The 20436-nt window shown below is 47.5% G+C and overlaps 1 protein-coding gene across 6 annotated transcripts in view; it reads right to left on the bottom strand.

Annotated features, from left to right (window-relative positions):
- The window catches only part of LAS1L (LAS1 like ribosome biogenesis factor), a 35437-nt gene that overhangs the window by 12512 nt on the left and 2489 nt on the right, over positions 1-20436 (bottom strand). The window contains exons 2-12 of one of the 6 annotated variants that reach the window (XM_037135163.2): positions 19248-19345; positions 16212-16337; positions 16052-16121; positions 15149-15218; positions 14218-14299; positions 12662-12943; positions 12335-12381; positions 11396-11505; positions 9578-9663; positions 8601-8807; positions 8098-8245 (exon numbers count right to left, since the gene is read on the bottom strand). In XM_037135163.2, coding sequence (XP_036991058.2) covers positions 8098-8245; positions 8601-8807; positions 9578-9663; positions 11396-11505; positions 12335-12381; positions 12662-12943; positions 14218-14245 — 908 coding nt within the window. In that variant the 5' untranslated portion in view covers positions 14246-14299; positions 15149-15218; positions 16052-16121; positions 16212-16337; positions 19248-19345. Of the gene's footprint in view, positions 1-8097; positions 8246-8600; positions 8808-9577; positions 9664-11395; positions 11506-12334; positions 12382-12661; positions 12944-14217; positions 14300-15148; positions 16122-16211; positions 16338-17216; positions 17689-19247; positions 19346-20436 lie in introns of those variants that run through there. The other 5 variants (XM_037135161.2, XM_037135162.2, XM_037135160.2 and 2 more) reach the window with 5 other exon arrangements.

The following is a 20436-nucleotide window of genomic DNA, read 5'->3' on the forward strand; positions in this document are numbered from 1 at the left end:
AAAAGCTTTCGATAAGGTACACCACCCATTTATGATAAAAACACTCAGCAAAGTAGGAATACAGGGAGCATTTCTCAAAATAATAAAGGCCATATATGAGAGACCTGCAGCCAATATCATACTCAATGGGAAAAAACGAAAAGCTTTTCCACTAAGATCAGGAACAAGACAAGGATGTCCACTTTCACCACTTCTATTCAATATACTATTGGTTGTTTTAGCCACAGTGATCAGGAAAGAAAAGGAAATAAAAGGCATCCAAATAGGAAAGGAGGAAGTAAAACTGTCACTGTTTGCAGATGACATGATAGTGTACATGGAAGATCCTATAGACTCTACCCAAAAACTGCTCGAACTAATTAATGAATTTGGCAAAACAGCTGGTTACAAAGTCAATATCCAGAAATCAAAGGCATTTTTGTATACCAACAGTGAATCAGCAGAAGCAGGAATCAAGGAAAAAATCCCATTCGATATAGCAAAAAGAAAAATAAAATACCTGGTAATAAACCTAACTAAGGAGGTAAAAAACCTGTATGCAGAAAACTACACAGCCCTGAAGAAAGAAATCAAGGAAGACACAAACAAATGGAAACATATACCTTGTTCATGGATTGGAAGAATTAACATCATCAAAATGTCCATACTACCCAAAGCAATATACAGATTCAATGCAATACCTATTAAAGTACCAATGGCATATTTCACAGACATAGAACAAACACTTTGAAAATTTATATGGAACCATAAACGAGCCCGAATAGCAGCTGCTCTTTTGAGAAAGAAGAACAAAGTAGGAGGGATCACTATACCTGATATCAAACTGTATTACAAGGCCACTGTAATCAAAACAGCCTGGTACTGGCATAAAAACAGGCACATAGACCAATGGAGCAGAACAGAGAGCCCAGAAATGAACCCAACTCTCTACAGTCAATTAATATTTGACAAAGGTGGCAGTAACATAAAATGGAGTAAAGATAGCCTCTTCAACAAATGGTGTTGGGAGAACTGGACAGCTACGTGCAAAAAAAATGAAACTTGAGCACAGACTTACACCATACACCAAAATAAATTCAAGGTGGATAAAAGACTTAAATGTAAGTCGTGACACCATTAAAGTCCTAGAGGAGAACATCGGCAAGAAAATCTCAGATATTTCATGCAGCAACTTCTTTACTGATATGTCCCCTAGAGCAAGGAATGTAAAGAAAAGAATAAACAAAAGGGATCTCATCAAAATAAAAAGATTCTGCGTGGCTAAAGAAAACAGTATTAAATTAGCAAGACAACCAACTGTATGGGAAAACATATTTGCCAATGATACCTCAGACAAAGCTTTAATCTCCAAAATATACAAAGAACTTACACGACTCCACTCTAAGAAGACACCCAACCCAATTAAAAAATGGGAAAAGGACTTGAACAAACACTTCTCCAAGGAGGACATACAGAACATTCAGAGACACATGAAGAGATGCTCAATATCGTTAGCTATCAGAGAGATGCAAATTAAAACCACAATGAGATACCACTTTACACCAGTCAGGATGGCTATCATAAACAAAGCAACAAACAACAAATGTTGGAGAGGTTGTGGGGAAAAGGGGTCCTTAGTTCACTGTTGGTGGGATTGCAGACTGGTACAACCATTATGGAAAACAGTATGGAATTTTCTCAGAAAAATAAAAATCGACCTGCCTTTTGACCCAGCAATTCCACTGCTGGGATTATATCCTAAGAATCCTAAAACATCAATATCAAAGAACCTATGCACCACAATGTTCATAGCAGCACAATTTACAATAGCCAAGAGTTGGAAGCAACCTAGGTGCCCATCAGTCAATGAATGGATCAAAAAATTGTGGTACATATACACAATGGAATTCTAGGCTGCAGAGAGAAAGAAGGAGCTCCTACCTTTTGCAACAACATGGATGGAACTGGAAAGCATTATGCTGAGTGAAATAGGCCAGGCACTGAAAGACAAATACCATATGATCTCACCTTTAACAGGAAGCTAAACAACAAAACAAACAAGCAAGCAGAAAAAAAGAAAAAAAAAAACAAAGACACTGAAATAGAGAATAAGTGGATAGTGACCAGAGGGGAGAAAGAAGGGAATTTAAGGGGGAAAAAGGGGAGGGATTTTGAGGAACAAGTATGAAAGACACAGTGATGAGGACTGGGTGGGGAGGAAATTGGAGGGAGGTGGAGAGCAAGGGGCGGGGGAGGCTGGAATGGGAGAAATAGACAAAAAACTGTACTTGAAAAATAACTAAATAAATTTAAAAAAAAAGAACTTGAGCCCTGGCTGGCGTAGCTCAGTGGATTGAGCGCGGGCCTGTGAACCAGAGTATCGCGGTTCGATTCCCAGTCAGGGCACATGCCTGGGTTGCGGGCCGGTTCCCAGCAGGGGACCAATAAGGGGCAACCATACATTGATGTTTCTCTCCCACTTTCTCCTTCCCTTCCCCTCTCTCAAAAAATAAATAAAATGTTTAAAAAAAAAAAGAACTTGAGACACATTGTCGTAAACTAAAGAGGGGGTAATGGTCGGGACGGTGGGGTAGGGTGGAGGGGAATGAAGGGGGGGAATAGAACATCTGTAACAGCATAATCAATCAATCAGTCAATAAATAAATAAATAAAAAGAAATCGAGATTGTTGACTTCTGCCAAGATGGAGGCATAGGTGGAAACACTGTCCTTTTTCCCACAACGAAATTGAGAGACAACAAAATATTACAACAGAAAACACAGCCAGAACACAGAAAATGGAATTTTTCGGAAGTCTGATAACAACAAATTCTTCAGCCTGACCAGTAAGAGGGGCAAAGCGAGCAGCTGGCGGAGCAGGGTTGCACAGGAAAACTCGGTCAGACGGACTCAGGGGCGCGGATCCCAGGCGTGGGGTTGCAACGGGCGGACCCAGTGAGCAACTCAGTGAGCAAGACCCAGTGAGCAACCGGTGTACCCAGCAAGGGTGCAGGGTGGCGGGTTGACTGTGGTCCTGCATTCATGCATAGATAGACCAGTCAGAGAGTGGGCAGTGAGATGATGGGACTGAGCAGGCCCCAGCAGCAAGAGGCAGCAGAGGGGGCCGCCATTTCCCTGCTCTGATCCCGCCCCCACATACAGCGTCACAACCCAGTGACTTGGGTTGCCCCACCCTGGTAAACACCTAAGGCTCCGCTCCTCATAATTAACGGGCGCGAATAGACCAAAAATGGCTCAAGAAGATCTCAAAGCCCCAGAGCCTCTAAATCTAAGCAATGAAGAAATAGCCAAACTTTCAGATGCACAGTTCAAAACACTGGTGATCAGGATGCTCACAGAACTGGTTGATTTTAGTCACAAATTAGAGGAACATATGAAGGCTAAACTAATTGAAATGAAGGGAATTGCACAGGAAACCAATAGTAACGGAAAGGAAACTGGGACTCAAATCAAGGGAGTGAACCAGAAGGAAGAAAACAATGGTCAAACAGGAAAATATGAAGAAACAAGAATTCAAAAAAATGAGAAGAGACTTAGGGACCTCCAGGACATATGTAAATGCTCCACCACCCGAATGATAGGGGTACCAGAAGGGGGAAAGGAACAGTCACCAGTGGAAAACCTATTTGAACAAATAATAAAGGAGAATTTCCCCAACCTGGCAAAGGAAATAGATCTCCGGGAAATCCAGGAAGCTCAGAGAGTCCCAAAGAAGTTGGACCCAAGAAGAAACACACCAAGGCACATCATAATTACATTAGCCAAGATTAAAATGAAGGAGAGAATCCTAGAAGCAGCAAGAGCTAAGGGGACAGTCACCTACAAAGGAGTTCCCATCAGACTGTCAGCAGATTTCTCAAAAGAGATCTTACAGGCAAGAAGGGGCTGGAAAGAGGTATTCCAAGTCATGAAATCCAAAGACCTACAACCAAGATTACTCTATGCAGCAACACTTTCATTTAGAATGGAAGGACAGATAAAGTGCTTCTCAGATAAGATCAAATTCAAGGAGTTCATCATCACCAAGCCCTCATTATAGGAAATGTTAAAGGGACTTACCTAAGTAAAAGAAGATAAAAAAGATGAACAGTGAAAGGACAGCAAACTCACAGTTATTAACAACCACACCTAAAACAAAAGCAAACTAAGAGGACAGCTAGATCAGGAGCAGAACCAAAGAAATGAAGATCACATCAAGGGTTAGCAACAGCGGAGTGGGAGGAGGAGAAGGGGGGAGAAGGTACAGAAAATAAGTAGCATAGACAGTAGATAGAAAATAGATGGGGGGGCAAGAATAGTATGGGAAATATAGAATCTAAAGAACTTGAGACACATGGTCATAAACTAAAGGGGGGGTAATGGTGGGGATGGGGGGTAGGGTGGAGGGGAATGAAAGCGGGAATAGAACTGTAACAGCATAATCAATAAAAAATTAAAAATAAATAAAGAAAGAAAGAAAACAAAAGCAAACTAAGAGGACAGCTAGATCGGGAGTGGAATCATAGAAATGAAGATCACATGGAGGGTTAGCAAGAGGGGAGTGGGAAAAGGAGAAGGGGGGAGAAGGTAGAGAAAATAAGTAGCATAGACGGTAGGTAGAAAATAGATCAGGGGGAGGGCAAGAATAGTATGGGAAATATAGAATCTAAAAACTTGAGAAGGACTTCCGCCAAGATGGAGGCATAGGTGGATGTGCCGTGCCTTCTCACACAACCAAGTTTAGAGACAACTAAATATTAGCAACAGAAAACACAGTCAGAACACGGAAAATTGAACTTTTCCGAAGTCCATTAACAACAAATTCTTCAGCCTGACCGGTAGGGGGCGAAACCAGTGGCTGGTGAGGGGTTGCACAGGAGGACTCGGTCAGCCGGACTCAGGCACAGAATCCAGACGCGTGGAATCCAGGCGCAGGGTTGGACCTAGTGAGCGACCGAGCGAGCCACCAGGCGAGCGACCTCGAAGGAGACAGTGGGGAAGCGGTGCTGCGTGTTGACTGTGGTTGCCCATTTGTGCGCGAGCGAACAGGCGAGGGACCGGGCCGGCGGTCCCCGTGGCAAGCGGCAGAGGGGGCCGCCATTTTCCCCGCTCTGACCACGCCCCCACATACAACGTCACAACCCAGCGACCTGGGAGTCCAAGGCACTGCTTCTCACACTTAAAGGGCCAGAACAGACCAAAAATGTCGCAAGTTCTCAAAGCCCCAGAGCCTATAGATCTAAGCGATGAAGAAATAGCAAAACTCTCAGACGCACAGTTTAAAACACTGGTCATCAGGAGACTCACAGAACTGGTTGATTATACCGACAAATTAGACAAATATATGAAGGCAAAACTAATTGAAATGAATGGAATTGCACAGGACACCAATAGCAATGAAAAGGAAACTGGGACTCAAATCAATGGAGTGGACCAGAAGAAAGCAAATAATGGCCAAACAGAAAAGAGTCAGGAAGCAAGAATTGAAAGAAATGAGGAGAGTCTTAGGAACCTCCAGGACATCTTTAAACGCTCCAACATCCGAATTATAGGGGTACCAGAAGGGGGAAAGGCACAGCCACCAGTGGAAACCTTACTTGAACAAATAATAAAGGAGAATTTCCCCTAATCTGGCAAAGGGAAATAGACTTCCAGGAAATCCAGGAAGCTCAGAGAGTCCCAAAGAAGTTGGACCCAAGAAGGAACACACCAAGGCACATCATAATTACATTAGCCAAAATTAAAATGAAGGAGAGAATCCTAGAAGCAGCAAGAGATAAGGGGACAGTCACCTACAAAGGAGTCCCCATCAGACTGTCAGTGGATTTCTCAAAAGAGACCTTACAGGCAAGAAGGGGCTGGAAAGAGGTATTCCAAGTCATGAAATCAAAGACCTACAACCAAGATTGCTCTATCCAGCAAAGCTTTCATTTAGAATGGAAGGACAGATAAGGTGCTTCTCAGATAAGATGAAATTCAAGGAGTTCATCATCACCAAGCCCTTATTCTATGAAATGTTAAAGGGACTTATCTAAGAAAAAGAAGTTAAAGAAACATGAACAGTGAAAGGACAACAAACTCACAGTTATTAACAACCACACCTAAAACGAAAGCAAACTAAAAGGACAGCTAGATCAGGAGTGGAAACATAGCAATGAAGATCTCAAGGAGGGTTAGCAACATGGGAGTGGGAGGAGGAGATGGGGGGAGAAGGTACAGAAAATAAGTAGCATAGAGAGTAGATATAAAATAGATGGGGGGGGCAAGAATAGCATGGGGAATATAGAATCTAAAGGACTTGAGACACATGGTCATAAACTAAAGGGGGGGTAATGGTGGGGATGGGGGGGTAGGGTGGAGGGGAATGAAGATGAAGGGGGGAATAGAACAACTGTAACAGCATAATCAATAAAAAAATTAAAAAAAAAAGAACGAGACACAGGGTCATAAACTAAAAGGGGGGAATGGTGGGGAAGGGGATGTGCAGGGTGGAGGGGAATGAAGGGGGGAAATAGAACAACTGTAATGGCATAATTAATAAAATATATTTAAAAAAAAGAAATCAAGATTGTTGAGTGCAGATTTTCTTTTGAGATGCTCTGATGGGAGAGGAAGCAGAAACAAGCTGGTGCTAACCCAACAGAGGGAGGGATGCAGGGTCAAAGGAGGTTTTGCTTGTGTTTTTGTTATTGTAGTTTTAAGCTGAGAAACAGTCAGGCGCATTCATAGGTTGAAGAACAAGAGCCAGTGGTGCCGAGAGAGAGGCTGAGATGAGACCCCAGCAACGCTGGCAGAGGTGGCTGCAGAGCACAGGCAGTAGCAAGGCTGAGTGGGGAAAAGACCACCTCACCCTGACACTGGTGGGTGGGTCGAGTGTAGCCACAGTTCAGTTCATGAGGACTGGACCTTGTGTGGAGGGGGCCCTGCTGGATGCCTCCATGTGCTTGAGGAAGCTAGGGTGAAAGGTGAAAGGGGTATGGGCTTAAGATGAGTGGTAAGGGTTTCAAACAGTCGGGAAACAGGAAAATGGGCAGAGAACAAGGAAAAGTTCAGATAAGCAGAACCGGGGCCTGGCCCGAGATTAGTGGCAGCCATCCGTAGGGCTGGGTGCTTTTCTCCTGCAGGGCTCAGCTCCCCACGCTAAACAGTTGGGGGAGCAGAATGGGGATGAATCCCAGCTCTGCGGTTTGTAAGCCAGATGTGCCAAAGGATGGGCAAAGCCAAGGGCGCCGATGAGCAGCTGAAGCAATTAACCACAGGATCATGGGGAAGCAGGGCTGAGGGAGGCAGGGAATGCAGGGATGGAGATCTGAACTCGAGCAAAGAGCAGATGCCATGGGGCGAGAGGGTGAGGATTGGAAGGACAAGAGGTAGTGGTCACTGAGTACGATGCTGGCATGTCGGCTTTGAGAGATGGAACAGCTCTGAGTGATGGAAATGGCTTGGCGAGTGTCATGGAGAATGAAGGTCCCTGGAGTGGAGGAGTCACAGTGTCAGATGGGTCACTCCAATGAAACAGACACTGCTCTAGAAAGCAGGAAGAGAACTGGGTGCCAAAGGCGGCCACGAGCATGAGGGAAGTGGCTCAGGGCAAGGAAGTGACAAAGGAAATGGAAGGGAGACAACCACAGGTCATTACGGGAACCAGTGCAATATTCAGACTGACCGCAGTGCCCGGGGTGGACTGAGTAAAGGCGAATCATGTGAGGTGGGGTTACAGTGGTAGGTTGGGGTGGAGTCACAAAGATCTTTGAATAGCAGGCTAAAAAGCCTACAGATCAGGAAGGCAATGGAGAGCCACTGAAGGTTGTGGAGCCTGTATGCCAGGGATACTCTGGGAAGACAAGACAGGAGACAGTACTGGGCTCAGAGTCAGAACCCTGGGCTCAATAATCAGCAGCAACTGCCATTTACTGTGCACTTACTCCGTACAGGCCACTGCACTGAGCACTCTAAGAAGTTTGTCTCACTGGTTCTCATACTGGACTCGGTTCTCCCATCAGTTAGTAGGAGGGAGATGAGGGAGATGGGACTAGTCTAACTCTGTCACTGCAGGGCTGTGCAGCCTTAAGGCCTGCCATGCCTCACTCTCTTAACAGATGGAATTCAGGAGACTTACAGCTGAAGGAGATGGGGGCTGGCCCAGCAGGGTGAGGCCAAGCAGGACTCAACCAACCGGGGCCAGTCAAGGGAGGCAGAGCAGTTGAAGAGCCTCCAGCTTTTCCTTGCTTCCCACTGGACTGCAGAAAACCGGCGGGCATTCCGTCCTGAGAGAGAAGAGAGGGCCTGAGGAGAAGGAACCAGGAACCGCCGCCCCCACCCAACGTACTTTGGAAAACTGGACGCTGTCCCTCCCCACCCCACCCCCAGAATCCCCACTCTATACCCTCCAACTGCTCAAAGCACTGTGGAAGCGCTTTGCCTCCAGCTCAGTGTAGTCGCCTCTGAGAAGAAAAAGGCGGAGGGGGATTGGCGTGCTGCTGCCGCAGGGCCCCCTGGGCAAACTTAACCCTCTAACAAGGGCTGCGTCCACCTGGTGCTATTCAGCTGAGCTGAGAACAGTGGGCAGATGCTCTCGTTTCGGCTGTGTGAGGCCCTGAGGCCAGGGCTGGTCTCCCTCACCAGCCTTGGTGTTGGCCACGATCAGTTCAACGGTCCATCTCAGGATGTAGGTGGCCCGGATCCCATTGCTCCCCAAGGCTGACAGCTCAGAGAACATCTTCTCCAGCAGGGCGTGCGTGAAGGCCTCGGAGTGCAGGCCCCTGAGCAGGGGCTGCCAGAACTGAGAGAACGGCTTTGGTACCACAATATCATCGAAGTCCATGTTTTCTGGTTGTTAAGGACCATGTGTTGAAAGAGAAAGAGCAGGTGGTGGGTTACAAAGGGAGACAGGGAGGGAGAGGAAGAGGGAAGAACGGGAAGGAGGAATGGAGGGAAGAAGGGAGGAAGGAAGGGGAGGAGAGAGAGGAAAGAGGAGAGAGACGGAAAAAGAGAAGAGATCCCACCACCAACAAAAATCACAGTTGCCGTCGGAGAACCAGAGGAAACAGGAGAGCAGAACAACAGGAAGAGAAATAACTTGGTATCCGGCATCAAACAATACACTCAAAACAGTGGAAGAGAAAAAGAGCTCTGGTTCTAGCTTCAGCTCTGTCAATAACTCACTGTGTGACTCTGGGTCAGTACCTTCCCCTTTCTGGACCTCAGTCTGCCCATCTGTAACATGAGGACGTTGAACCAGATGACCTCACAAGGCCCTTCCAGTTCTGCTGTCCTAGCTCTCTAGCAAGTGGCTGAATCACAATTAGCATGGCACAGTAACAGCATTAGACTTCCCCCATCCTCACCGCAGCCCCCCCAATTCCACGCCCCCTAAGGAAAGCCCAGTAAGGGCTTATCAGTAAGGTTACCTGTTCTTCTCAGCCCAGTGGGACTTCCAGAGGCTGTGGAATGGCAGAGCACAGCCCTTTCCCCAAGTCCGGGGCCGCCCAGGCCTGCCCCGGCCCGCCCAGGCCCGCCCCGGCCTACCCAGCCCACCCCTGGTGTTCTTGCTTCCAAAACACACTGCCCTAGGCAGCAGTGAGCCCCCAAGACCCTACCTTCATACTCTATCTGTAAAGCTGCCAACTGCTCAAATGTGGGGATGAGGAAGCCATCATCCAGGAAAGCATCCAGCACAACGCCCCTGGAGAAAGACAACGCTCAATTAAACACACTGAGGCAGGCAGGAGACCCTCTCCTACTGCCCTGCCCACTCCCAAAGCAGCTAGTGCCTCTGGCTCAAGTGGCCAAAGCAGCATGAAGGGGAAAGCGGAGGGTTGACAGTTGGATCTCAGGCCTCAGCCTCCTGGGGAAGGGGCTGAGCCAGACCAGGACCAGTGGGTTCTGACAAGCACTGAGCAAGTACATGCTAACCTCGGGCCCATAGCGAGGGCAGCAGTGATTGAACAGGCTGAAAGCACAGATGGAGAAAAGTCCCAGGTCTGCAGAGGAGGTAAATGTCTGGAGTCAGTGGGCTAAGGGATTTTGGACTTCAGTTCCTGCTCAGACTGCTTCTCTGGACAGTCCTCCAGTCTCCTACCCCTCCTCTTCCCCTCACTTGCTGTCTTTCAGATCCCAGAAACAGAAGCTTTGGGGACCCAACTGCTGGATTGAATATTACCCTCGATCCTAGGGGCCCAAAGAACCCAGAACTGAGTTATAGGGGTTGAAAGTGTAGACAACAGGAGTGATTCCCCGCCCCCATCTAGCTCAAACCCAAACCAGCAACGGCCATCTCCTCCAGGGCCAGTGCTTCCCCCAGAGGTTCTCGCAGCTGAAGAGGCCTAGCGGGGACACAAGTTCCCAGGGCATCTTGATGCACAGAGACTTGTCATGCTCGGATCCCACCCTCGACCAGGCTAAAGAGGCAAAGAAGTTGGCTATGCTTCTATCCATCTCCCCAGTATCCAGGAAGAGCACTGAAAGAAGCCAGTCAGCTGTCTGCTGAGCACAACCAGGCAGACACTAGTATACTGGGGCACATTGATAGCTTCCCCCGCTGCTGAGGGGCCCACCACACACGCCTCTGCTGAAGGCTGTGGCCAAGAAGCCTAGGCTGGGCACACACTGAGAAAATGCCTTTGGACCTAGTGGTATCCTGGAAGTGAGGACAGACTGTCACCCAGGCCCACTCTGCCACCTACATACCACGGCCCTACACTCTCTGCTGGGTCACAGCTCCATTCTTGTCTCTAGCTGGGGAGGCCCAGCACTGCCTCCACAGGTGTTCAGTGGAATGTTCCCCAAAGTCTTTTCCAGCTGAATTTAGGTAGCAAGCCCCCAAGAGCTACGGAGGAGAGGAACAGCCAGACATTGTTTGTCTGCCCTGGATTGAATTGAGCAGTTTTTGGTGATAGGGGAAGAAGAGTCATGGCCATACTGAGTAGGGAGGGACTTAAGTCTTTGGAGGAGTCAGACCCTGGGAAGGCCCCAACCATGACTGTCCAGGGGATGCTAATACTCTCCAACAGAATTTCAAAAGGAAAGACCAGCAGGGCCTGTCAAGTACCTTTGACCTCAAACTTGAACAAGGCCCATGCAGTGAAGGGATAAGGATTAAGGGCTTCTCCTAGTTGCCAGGGCTCCACATACCACTGGACAGAGAGAAGCAATCCTGGCTAGTGCACAGATGACAGCAGACACCCTGCTTCTGGCCATTTCTGTGATTCACAGTATGCAACCCCGACCTGGTAGCTGGCAGTGCCCAAGCAAAAGGGTCATGCAGAATGCAGGGACCTGCCCCATGGCGGGATCAGAATCATCCCTGAGATTTCCAGCAGCAGAGACTGGCAAGCTGGGATATAGACACTGATTTCAGGGAGGTTGCCACACTATACCCTAGAGGGTAGGCAGTCCCTGGTGACTTAGTTACATACCTGTTCTCCCATGTAATGCCCTTGAGGTCTGCCAGGATGCAGTCTATAGGTGGAGCCAGCTGATTCCACACCTTAATGGCCTGAGGCAAATACCTAAATTTTTCCAGCACCTGCCAGCAAAGAGGGTCCCATCAGCAGGCTGGCTTGGCCAGGTAACCGGTCCCTGCCCCTCCAGGATCCCTTCCCATGGGACCTCTCAGCACTTTCCTTAAAGGGGATATGGCAGGGCATGCAGGGGTGGGTCCACCACTCCCCTGCAGGACCTGGAACTAAAAATATCCTGATCCTCAAATGCCAGACTTTCTCCTCTCCCTCCCCCAACCCCTGAATTCCCTGTGACTCCCAACACCAGATACCCTAATACTGAGTTATCCACTGGGGGCATTTGGTTGGAGTTGGACAGAGACCCTTGGGCCAAGAGGCGAGGGGAAGTGATGGATTATGGAAAAAAGGGAATATGGAGACCCAAGTTCTGATCCTAGTTCCATCGCTAACTGCACGTGACCCTGGGCCAGTCCACCTATCCATGGCTTCAGTTTCTTCATCTGTGAAAAGGAAGGGTGGAGCTAAATGACTTCTAAGCTATTTCCCTTCCTGATAAAAACAGAACCCCTTAAACTCACCTGATCTACAAAAGTTCTTTGGGCGCCACCTGCTGAACAGCTGCAAGTACTGCAAGGCTATGAAACCACCTCCACCCAGTTGTTCCCTACCACTGATGAGGCACAAACTTCCATCATCTGTTCCCTTCCATCAGTGTGGAGGATCAGCCAATTGGACTCGGCTCCTCTTGTCTCCTTCCTATTGCCCTCCCTCTCTCTTAGCAAGAAGTTCCCTCAAGCTTTGCCACTTTTCTTTCAACTTCCTTCTGAGGACTTCCCTCAGGTAACTGGCAGAAGGGAAGAGGTGGCTGGGGCCAAGTCAAGGGCACTTTCTTACCTTAAACTGCTCCTCTTCATATGATATCAGTAGTTCTCGGGCTCTTTCTGAAAACCAAAGAGGGAAACAGATAGGGCAGCCAGGCCAGCTCCTTCTGCTGATGGAGCTGAGGTAAATACCTAAATTTACCTCCTTTCTTGAGTAACTAGAATCCTTGCCTCTCCTACTTCACAGGGTTTAAGGAAGATGATTTGTGACAGTAATTATTTTACATGAAAAATCACCACAACCCCAAAGAAAAGGCTGAGCAAGGAAAATAACCAGTGTCAACCATAAGCATGAGAGGGGCTCACGGGCCCCTTTCTGCCCGCTCCCAACAATACTTACCGTACAGCTCTTTACTTCTCCGAGCCTTTTCCAAATGCGCATCTATCTCCTTGTCGCCTTGGCTGTCTCCACCAGCCCTGACATCCAGCTCTGCACCTTTCTCCTCATCCTCAGGCTTTGGTTTCTGGTCTGTGATGCCCTCGAGAGTGTTCTTTAATTCCTCCAGGCTGTCTTCATCCGCCTCTTCCTTGTCCTCCTCCAACTCCCATGCCTCTCTCAGGCTGTTCTCCAGTTGGCGGCACCAGTAGGTCTTCTGGAGCCATTGCAGGACAAAACAGCAACCTAAAGGAGGGCGCGAAGGCAGGCAGTGCCACAGGAGCAGCCACAGAAGAGTGACTCCTAGCAGGCCGCCGGCCTCATCTTGCAAGCACTATGGAAGGCCCAAGAGAAAAAGCCATGGCTCCAAGAAGGCACAAATCTTAAATATCCAGAAGTAGCCCCTCTTGCTCAGGGTTATTTGCTTTTTCCTGCTTACTAGCACCTTTCCTAGAAAAAAACTAACACCAGACTTGCAGACGGGATGCCAAAAATGGCACAGAACTGGCAAGTGGGAGAATAGGGATAGTCCCACTAGCAGGTTACAAGGCCTTGGCCAAGTCTCTTCTCTTTTTCTAGATCTCAGTTTCCCCCAGTATGAAGGGGCTAGGCTGAATCAGGGGTTCTTAGTTGGAATGGGGTATCCAAAGCACCTCTGGATTCATGACATTCGATAACTCACGCCTCTCAACCCACTCCTACTCACCTCCTCCTCAGGCACAAAACTTAAGGAGATACCAAAAAAATGCCCTGCCAAGCCATATTGGAGTCTAAAGCAAAAGAAGAAGTTTTAGTGTTCAATAACAGTAATCCTGTCTTTATTTAAAATTTTGGGGATTTTATTCATTGTGGGTTTTTCCAAATTAAAATGTTATCTATTACAATTGCTGAGCTTTAAAAAAATTGATTTTATATACATTTAAAGATTTTATGCCCTGGCTGGTATAGCTCAGTGGATTGAGCACGGGCCTGCGAACCAAAAGATCGTGGTTCAATTCCCCATCAGGGCACATGCCAGTTGCAGGCCAGTTCCCAGCAGGGGATGCACCAGAAGCAACCATACATTGATATTTCTCTCCTTCTCTCCTTCCCTTCCCTTCTAAAGATAAATAAATAAAATTTTTTAAAAATTTTATTAAAAGATTTTATTAAAGATTTTATTTACTTTTTAGAGGGGAAGGGAAGGAGAAAGAAGGAGAGAAACATCAATGTGTAGTTACCTCTTGTGTACCCCCTACCGGGACATGGCCCGCAACCCAGGCATGTGCCCTGACTGGGAATCAAACCAGTGACCCTTTGGTTTGCAGGCTGGTGCTCAATCCACTGAGCCACACCAGCCAGGGCTGATTAACTGAGCTTCTGGCACCCCCTTCAAGTTTGTGCCCAAGATGAATACCTCACTTGCCTCACCGTAGTCCTGGCTCTGACCCCAGGTGGAGAGCCTCCTTCCTGTCTCTCCTCACAGTGTTACTGAACCCTGGCCCTTAGGCTTAGATGTGATATATACCCTGGGGACTCACCTCTACGGCAGTCATTTATATGAGGCATTTTCTTGTGGGTCAGCTGATGGCGAAGTTCAACAATCCAATCTGGAATGTTCACCTGATTGTAGGGGAGGGTGTGCGTGCCGAAATTAGAGACCAGTCAAGCTGGAGGGGAGCACAGACATGAATGAGCCTGGCCTCCCCCCATTTTACAGATGGAGAAATTGAGGTCCCGAAAGGAGGTTTCAGTCTTTGTGGCAGAGCCAAGATGAGAAACCAGGTCTCCTGATTCTTTTTACTGCTCTGAGGAGATATCTTGAAAATCAGCAAAGACACTTGCCTCCCCCTGACCACCAGCCACATTCCTCCAAGAGATTCCTATAAGTGAGCATTAATAATACCAGTCCCTCTCCCTGGGTACCTTGTACCCCTCCTCCTTCCCTCCCTCCCTCCCTCCCTCCCTCCCTTCTTCCCTCCCTCCCCCCTCCCTCCTTCCCTCCCTCCCTCCCTACCTACCTCTGTCCCACACTCACTCCAGGAAGCTGTACCCGATTGCTGAAAACCCTCCTGCCCTCTACACACCTCGCACACCAGGACAGCATTGCCTGGCATTTCCATGATGCTTGGCTGAACTTGTCTCTTCCAGCAAACTGTCAGCTCCCAGAGGGCAGGCGCTGTGACTGCCACCTCTCTCCTGTCCCCACCCAGTAATGCATTCCATTTGGGCACCTTAGCTTCACTGGGCCACTTCCCAGCAAGCTGGGAAGGCCAAGCCCATTGAAGATAGCAGGCATACACAAGGGAGGAAGTCTCCTTGCTTCAAGCTAGAGGCTGAGGCTCTGGGGTTCTCGCTGGGCTTGGCTCGTAGTGATGGAATGAGGCAGCCTGGCTGGGTGCCCACGCGACCCCCATTTAGTGAGCCCTCCTAGGGGAAGAGAACTGAGCAAGACCACTTTGTCATACACACCTCCTGAGCCAGGCACTTGAGGGGGAGCCTGGCAGACTTTGTCTTCCTCTCCGAGATAAGATTCACAAACCTGGGGTTAGGGGAGAAATGAGTGGCACAGCCCAAGTAACTGTTTTACTCAAACCAGTGGGGCTTCAAAAGCCCTCGCTGATTTCCTGACACCTTGCATTTTCACAACCTGTCCACTGACTGTTCTGTCCTGTTCTTACGGTTAGTGTCAGCACAGCAGGGATGGCTCCATCCAGTCCAGCACTTACTGAGAGTCTGCCCTGTACTGAAGCCATACAGGTGAATAAGACACTGCTTTGGCCTCGAAGAACTCAGTGTAGGATAAATAGTCACGACATAAAACAGCATATTATACTAGAACATAGTACGTTATAAAGTGCTAGAACCAAGGACTATATCACATGATACGGAGAAAGTAAGAAGAGCCAGGAAGGACCTCGAGGCAGACAAGGGGAATAGGATGAGATGAGAATCTCTGACACATGAGAAAACTCAGTAGCAGCCTTTTCCCTGATGTGCATGAGACAGCTAGAACCCCTCTGAGGCACTTTGTAAGCCTGGAACTCTCAGCCCATGTCTCCACTTTCACAACTCAGCAACCGTTCGGAGAAGGGGAAAAGGGTAGCGCTAGGCGAACACTGGGGTAGAGTTGAAAAATCCACATGAAATCATGGGACAGGGCACTGAACCACTCAGAAAAGTTCCTCCGGGTGAAAGAGTTAAGGCGGGGAGAATGAAAGCAACCTGCCAAAGCTGGAAGAGACCCATAGAGATCACTTGGTGTTAACTGCCCCCCACCCCGCAGTCTTAAGAAAAAGAAGGCAAGAAAAATGGAAGAGAGAAGGCTCTCAGGTGAAGAAAAAGAGGAATATATGTTGACAGGGTATAACAAACCTGTCACATCAAGGAATCCCAGGGTGACCCGTACACAGGGAAACATGGGGCTTTTTCCTTTGGGTACCACCTGAAGCCAAGATTTGTTTATGGCATGCTAACTCTCCACCCCACCCCTATCCCCCAAACCACCCTCTACCCATACCCATGTAGGTCTTACCTGACCAATGCCATGCCATAGAGCAGTCTAAGTTCGTCAGTGCCCAAGCCACCAGTTACATCCAAGAGCTTACAGCGTACGAGGTCAGCAGTAGAAGCCACTGCCAGGGGCAGTTCGTTGCCTAACCTAAAGGGCCACAGTCGAGCACCATCATAAAGGTCCCTTACACTGGTCCACCCTCCACCTCAGAACGTAGCTTGCTGTGGGCTATTCCAAACACAGTGGTGTGAAAAGTAGGTTTATAGTTGTGAGTACACAAAACACAGTTTATTCTTGTATTATTACTTCTTAATTATTGTGTTTATTTGTATTATAACTGTATACCTACTTTTTCCAATTTATCTATATACTGGCTCAAGTGGAACTGAGTGGACACAAAGTGGAAAGAGGAAGGATAATGTCCGTGGGGTCCAATTGTATACAGGGCATGAGAGGTTGGCTAGGATACACAGAGGACATCTAACTGCTATGCAATCAATGAACAATTCAGCATGGACACATTCCTTTCTTTCCCTTTAAACTTTCAATTCATTCTGCTAGAAAAGACCCTTGTTCCTCCAGAATATTATCCCTTGTCTGCTTCCAAATCAATCTTACCAACCGGATTGAGGTACTCCATTGAAACATGGCTTTGCGGGCAACCTCCCCCCGAACCTCTCTAATTCAAATCAGGAATCCACCCTAAAATGCTAATCCACTCCTTAAGCCCTGGCTCAGCCACACTGGTCCCTCCGACAACCTCCTCAAACTGGGAGAAGTTAAGGGTAAAAACTTACAGATTTAACAAGAGGGTTGTTGAGACACACCCTCCTTCTTTCCACAAACAGGATTAGGACCAGACCTTGGCTGCAACTTTCCCTCAGAGACTTGAGAGAAGTATCGCCCAAACCACTGTGAGGGGCACCAGCGGCAATTTGGGGCATGACTGCAGAATGAAGCCATATAGGATTCCCACAGGTAGGTGTGATCAGCACGCAGGCAGGAGGGCTGAGCTGATCGCCTTACCTGCTCCTCCACGCTGTGATGCGGTTCAGCGCGTACCGCTGCAACTTATGGTCATCACAGAACAAGTACACCGTCACCTGATCCCACTCAGCCTTACTGAGCCAGGCGACTACGATGCGCTGGGCCCAGAGGGGCGACAAATTTTTCTCTTTGACGCCCTTCCCGCACCACGCAGTCCACACGCGATCCATCCCCCAAGAACCCAGACCTGACCTGACCCAGGAATCCCACTACACCCTAGGCTAGACACCAAGCCTGGTGTCACCGTACTCGCCAGAGCCTTCAGCTCAACGTGCTAGACTCACTCCTAACCGCCACCGCACCAGCAGCCAATGGGAGAATGTGACCCTGACGCAAGCCCGCCTCCCACGGAGGGTGTAACAAATCGGAACTTGAGAGCTGGGGACAGTAGGAAGCACGAATTGAAGATGTGGCTTCGCCTGCCGGAAGTGTTCTCTTCTCAAAACAACTCTACCAGCTACAAGTGTTCGGCCTCAAGGTTCCGCTAATTTCCTAGTTGCTAACGGGTCTCAGTGACGGATCCGGAGAGACCTTGTGTGGAGTACAGCAGAATTTTAGTATGCGCCCCCTGGCGGGCAAGAGAGGGATTGTGGTTATCCTAGGTACCAGAAATGCACTTAACGTTTTCCTTGCCGCCAATCAGCACCTGACCCAGTAGAAAATTATGGACACTGAAGCAGGACTACAGAGCAAAATATCTAATATCTAAACATCTAAAGTTGGGTTGAAAAATCTGCTGAGCCTTCACATCTGTACAACGCAGGGCTAAGAATGGCTGATCTCTCGGTTCTCTTCCATAGCTGAAAATTGTAGGGAGTTTACTCTGCCAGCTTTCCACTTCTATGTTGGCTTCATCATCCACAAAGGTATGTTTCATTTTTTTTGATTAATTCCTTGGAATTCTTCAGTTCCTGGAAGAAAGCAATTTTATGAACCCCCCTTCTTATTGTACAGGCTGGTTAAAATGTGTTTAGGACTCCACCCCAGTCCTCACAGAAGTCATTTTCCAATCTAATATTGGAGAGAGAAATGTTGTGAGCAATCTGAAGATCACTGTTGTGAGTAGGCTCTTTTTTTCCCCACTTTGCCGCAACAAATTCCAATCCATTTTCCACATATGCTTCTTTGTCCAGCCAGCTTCTCCTAAGATGTATTCTGCCCGTGGTTCCTGAATGGTGGTGGTTACTGTGTCCTGAGCAGCCATGCCAATCAGTTGGCCAGGTATCTGCTAGAAACCAGATGCCCTTTCACCTTCAGGGTCTCACAGTTCTGGAAGTCAGAAGTCCAAAATCAGTTTTATTTGGCTGAAATCAAGGTGCTGGCAGGGCTATAGTCCATCTAGCTGCTCTAGGGGAGAATCCATTTCTCGTATTTCCCAGCTTCTGGTAGCTACTGGAATTCCTTGGCTTATAGCTATATCACTCCAGTGTTCAAGGTCAGCATCTTCAAATGTCTCTGCTCTGCCTTCACCATTTCTCTATGTTGGTAAGACTTCCCTCTGCTTCCCTCTAGTACATGCAATCACATTTAGGGCCCACCTGAGTAATCCAGGATAATCTCCCCATTTCAAAATTGTTAATTTGATTATGTCTGCAATTAGATGTATTATTAAATTTGTGTTACCTAATAAGGTAGTATTATTTTTTAAATTTATTAATTTTACCATATAAAGTAACATTTACAGGTTCCAGGGATTATGAAGTGGAGGCCTGATTTGGGGGAGGGAGGAGTGATTTCTTCAGCCTGCTACAGACACATGCTCAAGAATCCTAAGAATCCCTAAGCATGCGGTGCTGCAGAACACCTTCAGCTGTACCAGTGGGCTTGAATTCAACAAGCACTCTCCAAGCCTAAACCATTGTCTATGACATCTTGAAGTTGGTTACATTTGTCTTCAAATTATTGGTTCCCCTGATTTATTTCACCATCCACCCTCTCTCTAACTCTTCAGCCCCACTTGATGCATCCTGCTGACCTAAGGCAGTCCCAAGGCCCCTACTGAGTACATACCTAGATGTTGATGCCCTTCAAGTCTCCAGCTCTGGTCCTAATCTTTCTCTGGAGCTCCACATTCATTTAATCAACTGCCTGCTGCACTCAATACCAACCTGTTCAAAAATAAAATACTTTCCCCATAAATTTGACGCCCTTCCCATACCCTTTGATCCCAGTAGATGGCCACACTATCCACACATTCATCCAAACTTCAATCTCTGAACTGAACAGCTGGGTGTTGAATTCTGGCTTTACCACTAACTCTATATGTAAACTTGAACAAGATCTCAAAATGCAGAAAAAAGAGTACTTACCTCACAGAACTATTGTAAGGGTTAAAAGAAATGAGTATAGTATTCTCAGTACCACATATGGCACATTATAAGCACTTGAAACATTAGCCTGTATTGTTATTAATATCATCATCCTTCACTATTCTACCTCCTTCAGCTCTTGTTTCTATTCCCCACACTTACATAATCTGTCTAGTAAATTCTACTTACTATTGTTTTAAAATATTTTATTTATTTTTAGATGGGAAGGGAGGGAGAAAGAGAGGGAGAGAAACATCACTGTGTGGTTGCCTCTCACACGCCCCCTACTGGGGACCTGGCCTGCAACCCGCGCATGTGCTCTAGACTGGATATTGAACCAGTGACCCTTTGTTTTGCAGGCCCCCACTCAATCCACTGAGCCACGCCAGCCAGGGCTACTTAGTATCTTTTTAATCAGTCGTTTCCTTGACATTCTCATGGCCACTGCACCACGGGTATGTAGTTGTGGCCTTGGTTCACTCTGGGTCATATACTACCTGCCTAACTGGTGGTTTTGTTTCCATGCCCCCATCACTTACACAGCAGAGAGGGGTTTCATAAACTAAAACTGCATCTTGTTAGAATCATAAATTCCTGGACTGTTTTCCTGAAACAGTAGGCATTAAGTAACTTTCCAAAGGTTTTTACAATTTGGCTCAAACCCACCTCATGCCTACTTACTCTGTATTATGTTGAAGTTACAGCCAATCTCTGAATATGCAAGCCTCTTGTAAGCCTCTGTCCAGGGGTGTCCAACCTGTGACCCTCAAGCTGCATGCAGCTCAGGATGGCTATGAATGTGGCCCAACACAAAATTGTAAATTTACGTAAAACATGATGAGATTTTTTTATGATTATGTGTTGCAATGTATTTAATGTGTGGCCCAAGA

The sequence above is a fragment of the Artibeus jamaicensis genome, unplaced genomic scaffold (assembly GCF_021234435.1).
Source record: "Artibeus jamaicensis isolate MK-2021 breed Jamaican fruit bat unplaced genomic scaffold, CSHL_Jam_final contig_457, whole genome shotgun sequence".
Taxonomy (NCBI): domain Eukaryota; kingdom Metazoa; phylum Chordata; class Mammalia; order Chiroptera; family Phyllostomidae; genus Artibeus; species Artibeus jamaicensis.